Source organism: Ranitomeya imitator, chromosome 5 (genome assembly GCF_032444005.1).
Source record: "Ranitomeya imitator isolate aRanImi1 chromosome 5, aRanImi1.pri, whole genome shotgun sequence".
Taxonomy (NCBI): Eukaryota; Metazoa; Chordata; class Amphibia; order Anura; family Dendrobatidae; genus Ranitomeya; species Ranitomeya imitator.
The window spans coordinates 420,837,539-420,849,805 of record NC_091286.1 but is presented as its reverse complement, the minus strand read 5'-3'; the positions used below and the strand labels follow the sequence as shown (position 1 = coordinate 420,849,805).

General features: G+C 43.9%; 1 protein-coding gene across 1 annotated transcript in view; it reads left to right on the top strand.

The window, feature by feature from the left end:
* MASP1 (MBL associated serine protease 1) overlaps nucleotides 1-12,267 on the top strand; it is a 348,061-nt gene that overhangs the window by 243,402 nt on the left and 92,392 nt on the right. Inside the window, exons 13-14 of the mRNA XM_069727078.1 lie at nucleotides 6,996-7,181; nucleotides 7,317-7,384. Of these exons, the coding sequence (XP_069583179.1) occupies nucleotides 6,996-7,181; nucleotides 7,317-7,363 (233 nt within the window). The 3' untranslated portion in view covers nucleotides 7,364-7,384. The remainder of the gene's footprint in view (nucleotides 1-6,995; nucleotides 7,182-7,316; nucleotides 7,385-12,267) is intronic.

Genomic DNA, 12,267 nt, shown 5'->3' with positions numbered 1-12,267 from the left:
ATTGCATACCAATTGGACCAATGTTAATCTATGGGGCAGCTCACATCACCATATTTTTTCTCCGGCGTATTCTACGTGCATGTAAAATCGCAGCATACTGCGATTGTCACCAAGACTCGGCCGAGACTCGCCAATGCAAGCCTATGGGTGCGAGAAAAAAAAATCGCACAGCACTCAGACCATGTGAGTGCTGTCCGATTTTTACGCACCGGTGTCCTTTGAAAAGCCGGCAATTCATATGTGAATACAGTAAAATCACAGTGACAGATTAGAATAGGATAGATAGAATAGGTATATACACATAGAATACATATATACAGTATATAGAAATGTCAGTGACACACACATATGTATATACAGTATAGTAGATAGATAGATAGATAGATAGATAGATAGATAGATAGATAGATAGATAGATAGATAGATAGATAAAAGCCGGTAATTCATCTGCCGTATTCTGTAAAATCACTGCAGGAGCCGACAGGATAGAAGAGATGGATTACATATAGTAATACAAATGGAATAGGTATATATATATATATATATACAGTTAGGTCCATATATATTTGGACAGAGACAACATTTTTCTAATTTTTGTTATAGACATTACCACAATGAATTTTAAACAAAACAATTCAGATGCAGTTGAAGTTCAGACTTTCAGCTTTCATTTGTGGGTATCCACATTAAAATTGGATGAAGGGTTTAGGAGTTTCAGCTCCTTAACATGTGCCACCCTGTTTTTAAAGGGACCAAAAGTAATTGGACAGATTCAATAATTTTAAATAAAATGTTCATTTTTAGTACTTGGTTGAAAACCCTTTGTGGGCAATGACTGCCTGAAGTCTTGAACTCATGGACATCACCAAAAGCTGTGTTTCCTCCTTTTTGATGCTCTGCCAGGCCTTCACTGCGGTGGTTTTCAGTTGCTGTTTGTTTGTGGGCCTTTCTGCCTGAAGTTTAGTCTTTAACAAGTGAAATGCTGCTCAATTGGGTTGAGATCAGGTGACTGACTTGGCCATTCAAGAATATTCCACTTCTTTGCTTTAATAAACTCCTGGGTTGCTTTGGCTTTATGTTTTGGGTCATGGTCCATCTGTAGTATGAAACGACGACCAATCAATTTGGCTACATTTGGCTGGATCTGAGCCCTCAGTATGTCTCTGAATACCTCAGAATTCATTCGGCTGCTTCTGTCCTGTGTCACATCATCAATAAACACTAGTGACCCAGTGCCACTGGCAGCCATGCATGCCCAAGCCATCACACTGCCTCCGCCATGTTTTACAGATGATGTGGTATGCTTTGGATCATGAGCTGTACCACACCTTTGCCATAATTTTCACTTTCCATCATTCTGGTAGAGGTTGATCTTGGTTTCATCTGTCCAAAGAATGTTCTTCCAGAACTGTGCTGGCTTTTTTAAATGTTTTTTAGCAAAGTTTAGTCTAGCCTTTTTATTCTTGATGCTTATGAGTGGCTTGCACCATGCAGTGAACCCTCTGTATTTACTTTCATGCAGTCTTCTCTTTATGGTAGATTTGGATATTGATTCACCTACCTCCTGGAGAGTGTTGTTCACTTGGTTGGCTGTTGTGAAGGGATTTCTCTTCACCATGGAGATTATTCTGCGATCATCTACCACTGTTGTCTTCCGTGGGCGCCCAGGTCTTTTTGCATTGATGAGTTCACCAGTGCTTTCTTTCTTTCTCAGGATGTACCAAACTGTAGATTTTGCCACTCCTAATATTGTAGCAATTTCTCGGATGGGTTTTTTCTGTTTTCGCAGCTTTAGGATGGCTTGTTTCACCTGCATGGAGAGCTCCTTTGACCACATGTTTACTTCACAGCAAAACCTTCCGAATGCAAGCACCACACCTCAAATCAACTCCAGGCCTTTTATCTGCTTAATTGAGAATGACATAACGAAGGTATTGCCCACACCTGTCCGTGAAATAGCCTTGGAGTCAATTGTCCAATTACTTTTGGTCCCTTTAAAAACAGGGTGGCACATGTTAAGGAGCTGAAACTCCTAAACCCTTCATCCAATTTTAATGTGGATACCCACAAATGAAAGCTAAAAGTCTGAACTTCAACTGTATCTGAATTGTTTTGTTTAAAATTCATTGTGGTAATGTCTATGACCAAAATTAGAAAAATGTTGTCTCTGTCCAAATATATATGGACCTAACTGTATATATATATATATATATATATATATATATATATATATATGTCAGTGACAAATATATTTAGTACAGTGTGTGTGCAAATTACTGAACATGCATTTAATTAATATAAGATTATTTTTCGGAAAAATGGCGTTTGCTCCCGCCCTATTTTCGTAACCAGCAGAGGGAAAGCTGATGGCTGGGGGCAGATGTTTATGCCTGGGAAGGGGGTAATACCCATGAAGCTACCCAGGCTAATAATATCAGCTCACAGATGAATAATTAGCCCTTGTTCTCCTGTAATAAAGCAGAAATAAAAAACAACAATATACCATACCTCTCCGTCCTTCTGTCCCACGCCATAATCCAAGTCTGGGGGAGAAATAGTTTTCAACCTGGACGGTGCAAGATACGGTGCCATCCAGGCTGAGAACCACTGGTGAATGAACTGCTGCAAGAGCAGCCTCAGTGACTAAAGGTGACGTCACTGATCCTGCATTTCCAGCAGCAACCTCCCTCTGGCTCTAGTAGACAAACAAGGACCTGGGTGTTTATATATCCCTAATCTGCTGCAGAGAGTCAACGGTGATATTCACATTTTTCCCTTGTGAAGACTTGGAGCTATAGCAGTCAGCTAAGTTGCTCTCTGAAGCTGTTTGAGGAAGTTTGGTGTTACCTCTCTGAGTTTGCCCAAGCTAAGTTCATTCCTCTTGTCTGTCTACCTTTTACCTCTCATTTTTTCATATTTCTAGTGCATTAATGCAGTTCAATTTTCATGTTTGCATGTTTTAGCGCCCCAGTGTGCTGCCTTATTTGACTGTATACGAGTTGGTGACTCTAGGTTCAGCACCTGTTCACACTTAGTCTATGTTTGGATGTGACGGTCAGTTTTTTGAAATTTCTATTCACTAGCCTTCTGACTGAGCACTCCGCCTCTTAGCCACATGTGTTTTAATCGCAGCAGGTCCATTACCCCTCCACGGAGAGAGAGAAATTTAGTCTCAGAAGAGGTTTGATAGGTACCCATTCAGATGAAGACGTTTATTCTCAGCGAGGAAAGGAAAGTGTAGGACCTGGAATACGAGAGATGCCCTAATGTGGCTACCAGGTACACATGAATTGGCCATTTGAGGCGGTAAACGCTCTCATTTTTTCATATTTCTAGTGCAGTAATGCAGTTTAATTTTCATGTTTGCATGTTTTAGCGCCCCAATGTCCTGCCTTATTTGACTGTATACGAGTTGGTGACTCTAGGTTCAGAACCTGTTCACACTTAGTCTATGTTTGGATGTGACGGTCAGTTTTTTGAAATTTGTATTCACTAGGCTTCTGACTGAGCACTCCGCCTCTTAGCCACATGTGTTTTAATCGCAACAGGTCCATTACCCCTCCACAGAGAGAGAGAAATTTAGTCTCAGAAGAGGTTTTACAGGTACCCATTCAGATGAAGATGTTTATTCTCAGCGAGGAAAGGAAAGTGTAGGACCTGGTATACGAGAGATGCCCTAATGTGGCTACCAGGTACACATGAATTGGCCAATTGATGCAGTAAACGCTCTCATTTTTGTTCATATTTTTAGTGCAGTAATGCAGTTCAATTTTCATGTTTGCATGTTTTAGCGCCCCAGTGTGCTGCCTTATTTGACTGTATACGAGTTGGTGACTCTAGGTTCAGCACCTATTCACACTTAGTCTATGTTTTGATGTGACAGTCAGTTTTTTTAAATTAGCAAGAGTTCAATAGACATAGCCATGGTCAAGAGGGGAGAGATCAGGATAAACGGGTAGGCAAGCCAGATCGAAACACAGGTGAAACAATACAAGAAAGCACCTTACAGGAATCTAGACAGAAACTGAACTAGAACCTTAGATCAGACGACGAGTGGTGGAGGAGCTGCCTAATATACTCCCTGCTGCTTGGGGATAGGCCAGAGGATCTCACCTCTGCAGGACACGATGGGGTTAAACACTTGCAGAAAGTGGTTGCGCCTCCTTGTAGCCAGGTGGAGACTTACCAGCGGCAGGAAGCTGCAGCACTATTGGAAATGCTATAAAAGTCAGCTCATCGAGACAGCTCAAGACTGGGGAGAGCAGAGCAGTGAACGTAGTGGGTGGGGCATCACTTCCCACCTGTGTGAGTCATGGACATGACAAACAGTGACATTTTCCTTCATTGCCAGGATGAGAAGGAAAGCCTCTTTCATAAAAAAAATATATTATTCAGATCATGCATTTCAATTTTTGAACATTCACAAGACAATTTTTTTAATTCACAAATCTATATTCCTAAGATTATGAGGGACAGACAGGAAATGTGATTATACATACTTGTGGATGTTTTTACTTGCTTGCACGTCTTTGTGTTGAGTTTATTGGGAGAGTTAAAATTTGCAAAAAACACCATTTTATCTGGATTGCACTGTTGATTACTTGCAAGTCCACAGCAAAAATCTGCAAATCCAAAAAATCTATAATATAACGCTGGGAGCGTCACTCTGTCCGAAGCCTTTATAGACTGCGCAGGCGCAAGCGCCGGCGCAGTCTGGCCCCCACAGAGTGACGCTCGCAGGAGATCGCGGTATGCGTAAGCACTGAACGCATATCGCGATCTCCACCGGAGAGTCAGGGACCGCCAGGAGGGTAAGTATATTCACCTTTCCCCATTCCAGCGCTGCGTGCGGCTCCGTCTCCCGGCTCCTCTGCTGTGACAGTTCAGAGGGCACGATGACGCGCTTAATGCGCGCCGGCGCCGCCCTCTGACTTACCAGTCACAGGCAGAGGAGCCGGAGTGTGTTTTCAAGAAAATGGCGCCGGAAAGCGCGGACTGCGCAGGCGCCGATTTCGGCAGCAGGAATCGGCGCCTGCGCAGTCCGCACTTTCCGGCGCCATTTTCTTGAAGACACACTCCGGCTCCACTGCAGGTCTGTCTTCAAGGAAATGGCGCCGGAAAGCGCGGACTGCGCAGGCGCCGATTCCTGCTGCCAGAATCGGCGCCTGCGCAGTCCGCGCTTTCCAGCGCCATTTTCTTGAAGACACACTCCGGCTCCACTGCAGGTGTGTCTTCCAGAAAATGGCGCCGGAAAGCGCGGACTGCGCAGGCGCCGATTCTGGCAGCAGGAGGACGAAGAAATTGGGCTCCTATCCATATGCCCCATACGCTGCTCCATAAGATGCTCCATAGTATATGCCCCGTATCAGGTGGCGTAAGTAACAAATTGCTGTGGCATGAAGCTGTGACACTTCATGCCACAGCAATTTGTTATTTACGCCACCTGATTCCTTTCCGCCGCCATTTTCTTGGTCCTGCTGCCGGAATCGGCGCCTGCGCAGTCCGCGCTTTCCGGGGCATATACTATGGAGCATCTTATGGAGCAGCGTATGGGGCATATGGATGGGAGCAGCAAATTAAAAAACGGTGCCGCAGGATGGGAGCAGCACATGACAGAATGGGGGCGCAGGATGGGAGCAGCACATGACAGAACGGGGGTGCAGGATGGCAGCAGCACATGACAGAACGGGGCGCAGGATGGGAGCAGCACATGACAGGATGGGAGCAGCAAATGACAGAACGGGGGCGCAGGATGGGAGCAGCACATGACAGAACGGGGGCACAGGATGGGAGCAGCACATGACAGAACGGGGGCGCAGGATGGGAGCAGCACATGACAGAACGGGGGCGCAGGATGGGAGCAGCACATGACAGGATGGGAGCAGCAAATGACAGAATGGAGGCGCAGGATGGGAGCAGCACATGACAGAATTGGGGGGCAGGATCGGAGCAGCACATGACAGAACGGGGGCGCAGGATGGGAGCAGCACATGACAGAACGGGGGCGCAGGATGGGAGCAGCACATGACAGAACGGGGGTGCAGGATGGCAGCAGCACATGACAGAACGGGGGCGCAGGATGGGAGCAGCACATGACAGGATGGGAGCAGCAAATGACAGAATGGGGGCGCAGGATGGGAGCAGCACATGACAGAACGGGGGTGCAGGATGGGAGCAGCACATGACAGAACGGGGGCGCAGGATGGGAGCAGCACATGACAGAACAGGGGGCGCAGGATGGGAGCAGCACATGACAGGATGGGAGCAGCAAATGACAGAATGGAGGCGCAGGATGGGAGCAGCACATGACAGAACGGGGGCGCAGGATGGGAGCAGCACATGACAGAACGGGGGCGCAGGATGGGAGCAGCACATGACAGAACGGGGGCGCAGGATGGGAGCAGCACATGACAGAACGTGGGCGCAGGATGGGAGCAGCACATGACAGGATGGGAGCAGCAAATGACAGAATGGAGGCGCTGGATGGGAGCCTCACATGACAGAATGGGGGCGCAGGATGGGAGCAGCACATGACAGAATGGGGGCACAGGATGGGAGCAGCACATAACAGGATGGGGATGCAGGATGGAGCAGCACATGACAGAATGGGGGCGCAGGATGGAGCAGCACATGACAGGATGGGGATGCAGGATGGAGCAGCATATGACAGGGTGGGGACACAGGATGGAGCAGCACATACCAGGATGGAGACCATATACCAATACAAATGCTCGCCACCCGGCCGTAGAACGGGTTCAATAGCTAGTAACATATAACGTTAAGAAATAGAAATGTTGATACTGTATGCTGTTGATTTTTCCTCTCCTAGCAATGTTTCAATGCCAGTTTTGGTGCATCCAAGCCTATTGGAAGAAGAAGAGAAAATGGCATAAAGATATGCACAATATGGTGCAGATGTGCCGCAACAGACATCCTTTCACATATAGGAAATTTTAATACAAAGATCCATATTTATTTAATTTTCCTTTTGCCAGGAAAACACAGGACTTTCAAAACTGATGATACCGAACAAATGCTCCAGGTCAAGAACTTTGTTCTGCATCCCAAATACAATAGCAGTACATTTCAGAATGATGTTGCCTTGGTGGAACTATCGAGTAAAGCCTATCTCCATGATTATGTGTTGCCTGTTTGTTTACCAGAAGTTGAAGTTGAGCCAGGTACTGCAGGTTCTACTAACAGAATGTAAGGATTGGATAATCATTTGCAGCTATATGATACATTTTTAATTACTGGATACAAAAAAATGTAAATGATAATAATCAGTGAAACAAATTACATTTTTGGACTTTCAGATAACTTTGTAATAGTGAGTGGATGGGGCAAGCAGTTCTTGAAATAGCAGCCTGAGGCTCTTCTGGAGGTATTTTTATCTTTCTTTCTTATTTAAAAGGGTTGTCCACTATTGAGGATATTTTCAGCAAGTCTTGCAGCTTGATAAATCCTAACAATGTGTATTGTACACTAGAATTCTGTTTGCTGGTTACAGCAGTCATTAATTGATCGCACATATGCAATTTGTCAATAGAATTTTTTGAGAAGCAGCTGAAACTCTAGTCGGCATGTGACCGCAGCAATGCAAATCGCGTATTTGTGGTCACATGTAGAGATGAGCGAATGTCTTCAGCTCCCTCCTTAATCAGCAAGCTATAGCACTTACCGAAGAAACAGCAACGAAACCCGGATACCTGGAGCGCTCCGATAAGGTGCCTGGCACCGCAGCTGCATGTATCACGGTTGTGTTACAGTCACGACACACAAGCTCTCTATGTATGTGTTGTGACTGTCACACAGCTGCGACACATGCAGCTGACACCTGACCAGAGAGCTCCAGGTATCCGGGCTTACGCTGCAGCTTCTTTGGTAAGCGCTATAGCTTGCCAACTAAGGAGGGAGCAAAACATGTTTGCCCATCTCTAGTCACGTGGTGACTGGTAGAACTGGCAAGTTACAGTTACGTCCATATATATTTGGACAGAGACAACATTTTTCTAATTTTGGTTATAGACATTACCACAATGAATTTTAAACAAAACAATTCAGATGCAGTTGAAGTTCAGACTTTCAGCTTTCATTTGAGGGTGTCCACATTAAAATTGGATGAAGGGTTTAAGAGTTTCAGCTCCTTAACATGTGCCACCCTGTTTTTAAAGGGACCAAAAGTAATTGGACAATTGACTTCAAGGCTATTTCATGAACAGGTGTGGGCAATCCCTTCATTATGTCATTCTCAATTAAGCCGATAAAAGGCCTGGAGTTGATTTGAGGTGTGGTGCTTGCATTTGGCAGGTTTTGCTGTGAAGTAAACATGCGGTCAAAGGAGCTCTCCATGCAGGTGAAACAAGCCATCCTTAAGCTGCGAAAACAGAAAAAATCCATCCGAGAAATTGCTACAATATTAGGAGTGGCAAAACTGCACGGTGCAAGCCACTCATAAGCATCAAGAATAAAAAGGCTATACTGGACTTTGCTAAAAAACATCTAAAAAAGCCAGCACAGTTCTGGAAGAACATTCTTTGGACAGATGAAACCAAGATCAACCTCTACCAGAATGATGGAAAGAGAACAGTATGGCAAAGGCATCGTACTGCTCATGATCCAAAGCATACCACATCATCTGTAAAACACGGTGGAGGCCAGTGTGATGGCTTGGGCATGCATGGCTGCCAGTGGCACTGGGTCACTAGTGTTTATTGATGATGTGACACAGGACAGAAGCAGCCGAATTAATTCTGAGGTATTCAGAGACATACTGTGTGCTCAGATCCAGCCAAATGCAGCCAAACTGGTTGGTCGTCGTTTCATACTACAGATGGACAATGACCCAAAACATAAAGCCAAAGAAACCCAGGAGTTTATTAAAGCAAAGAAGTGGAATATTCTTGAATGGCCAAGTCAGTCATCTGATCTCAACCCAATTGAGCATGCATTTCACTTGTTTAAGACTAAACTTCAGACACAGACAGAAAGGCCCACAAACAAACAGCAACTGAAAACCATCGCAGTGAAGGCCTGGCAGAGCATCAAAAAGGAGGAAACACAGCATCTCGTGATGTCCATGAGTTCAAGACTTCAGGCAGTCATTGCCAACAAAGGGTTTTCAACCAAGTACTAAAAATGAGCATTTTATTTAAAATTATTTAATCTTTTCAATTACTTTTGGTCCCTTTAAAAACAGGGTGGCACATGTTAAGGAGCTGAAACTCCTAAACCCTTCATCCAATTTTAATGTGGATACCCTCAAATGAAAGCTGAAAGTTTGAACTTCAACTGCATCTTAATTGTTTTGTTTAAAATTCAATGTGGTAATGTCTATAACCAAAATTAGAAAAATTTAGTTTCTGTCCAAGCATATATGGACGTAACTGTAAGCCAAATCCTAACTATCTATACATTGCACACAAATGGGCAACCTATTTAACCCCTTTACCCCCAAGGGTGGCTTGCACGTTAATGACCGGGCCAATTTTTACATTTCTGACCACTGTCCCTTTATGAGGTTATAACTCTGGAACGCTTCAACAGATCCCAGTGATTCTGACACTGTTTTCTCGTGACATATTGTACTTCATGATAGTGGTAAAATTTCTTTGATATTACCTGCGTTTATTTGTGAAAAAAACGGAAATTTGGTGAAAATTTCTCAATTTTCCAAATTTGAATTTTTATGCCTTAAATCACAGAGATACAGTACAGACCAAAAGTTTGGACACACCTTCTCATTTAAAGATTTTTCTGTATTTTCATGACTATGAAAATTGTACATTCACACCAAAGGCATCAAAACTATGAATTAACACATGTGGAATCATACTTAACAAAAAAGTGTGAAACAACTGAAAATATGTCTTATATTCTAGCTTCTTCAAAGTAGCCACCTTTTGCTTTGATGACTACTTTGCACATTCTTGGCATTCTCTTGATGAGCTTCAAGAGGTAGTCACCGGGAATGGTTTTCACTTCACAGGTGTTCCTTGTCAGGTTTAATAAGTGGGATTTCTTGCCTTATAAATGGGGTTGGGACCATCAGTTGTGTTGTGCAGAAGTCTGGTGGATACACAGCTGATAGTCCTACTGGATAGTGAGTCAAAAAAACGTGAGCACAGCTACTTAGGTGCACGGGTAGGTTCCCAAGCCATAAACATAGATAAAAAGAACCCGGCACTCAACTTGAGACAAACTCGTGGTATTTTATTTTGTAGTACGAAAAACGTTTCGGCCTGGTCTGGCCTTCGTCAGTTACGTACTGAGAAGTGTTTGAGGATTTGCTCTGTAATCGTGATTAATTCCTGGGTAGTCCCTTAGGAAAAAATATGCCCTAGGAAGGAGAACTCCGATGAAGGCTCGGCTGTATGCTGAAGGAGGACGGGTCAGGACGCGGTTTGACTCAAGTTGAGTGCCGGGTTCTTTTTATCTAGTCCTACTGGATAGACTGTTAGAATTTGTATTATGGCAAGAAAAAAGCAGCTAAGTAAAGAAAAACGAGTGGCCATCATTACTTTAAGAAACTAAGGTCAGTTAGTCTGAAAAATTGGTAAAACTTTGAAAGTGTCCCCAAGTGCAGTGGCAAAAACCATCAAGCGCTACAAAGAAACTGCCTCACATGAGGACCGCCCCAGGAAAGGAAGACCAAGAGTCACCTCTGCTTCTGAGGATAAGTTTATCCAAGTCACCAGCCTCAGAAATCGCAGGTTAACAGCAGCTCAGTTTAGAGACCAGGTCAATGCCACACAGAGTTCTAGCAGCAGACACATCTCTACAACAACTGATAAGAGGACACTTTGTGCAGCAGGCCTTCATGGTAAAATAGCTGCTAGGAAACCACTGCTAAGGACAGGCAACAAGCAGTAGAGACTTGTTTGGGCTAAAGAACACAAGGAATGGACATTAGACCAGTGGAAATCTGTGCTTTGGTCTGATTAGTCCAAATTTGAGATCTTTGGTTCCAACAACCGTGTCTTTGTGCGATGCAGAAAAGGTGAACGGATGAACTCTACATGACTGGTTCCCACCGTGAAGCATGGAGGAGGAGGTGTGATGGTGTGGGGGTACTTTGCTGGTGACACTGTTGGTGACCAATTTTAATGTGGATACCCTCAAATGAAAGCTGAAAGTTTGAACTTCAACTGCATCTTAATTGTTTTGTTTAAAATTCAATGTGGTAATGTCTATAACCAAAATTAGAAAAATTTAGTTTCTGTCCAAGTATATATGGACGTAACTGTAAGCCAAATCCTAACTATCTATACATTGCACACAAATGGGCAACCTATTTAACCCCTTTACCCCCAAGGGTGGTTTGCACGTTAATGACCGGGCCAATTTTTACATTTCTGACCACTGTCCCTTTATGAGGTTATAACTCTGGAACGCTTCAACAGATCCCAGTGATTCTAACACTGTTTTCTCGTGACATATTGTACTTCATGATAGTGGTAAAATTTCTTTGATATTACCTGCGTTTATTTGTGAAAAAAATGGAAATTTGGTGAAAATTTCTCAATTTTCCAAATTTGAATTTTTATGCCTTAAATCACAGAGATACAGTACAGACCAAAAGTTTGGACACACCTTCTCATTTAAAGATTTTTCTGTATTTTCATGACTATGAAAATTGTACATTCATTGAACTCTACATGACTGGTTCCCACCGTGAAGCATGGAGGAGGAGGTGTGATGGTGTGGGGGTACTTTGCTGGTGACACTGTTGGGGATTTATTCAAAATTAAAGGCATGCTGAACCATCATGGCTACCACAGTATCTTGCAGCGGCATGCTATTCCATCCGGTTTGCGTTTAGTTGGGCCATTGTTTATTTTTCAACAGGACAATGACCTTAAACACACCTTCAGGCTGTGTAGGGACTATATGACCAAGAAGGAGAGTGATGGGGACCTACGCCAGATGACCTGGCCTCCACAGTCACCAGACCTCAACCCAATTGAGATGGTTTGGGGTGAGCTGTACCGCAAAGTGAAGGCAAAAGGGCCAACAAGTGCTAAGCATCTCTGGAAACTCCTTCAAGATTGTTGGAAGACCATTCCCGGCGACTACCTCTTGAAGCTCATCAAGAGAAGGCCAAGAGGTTGCAAAGCAGTCATCAAAGCAAAAGGTGGCTACTTTGAAGAAGCTAGAATATAAGACATATTTTCAGTTGTTTCACACTTTTTTGTTAAGTATGATTCCACATGTGTTAATTCATAGTTTTGATGCCTTTGGTGTGAATGTACAATTTTCATAGTCATG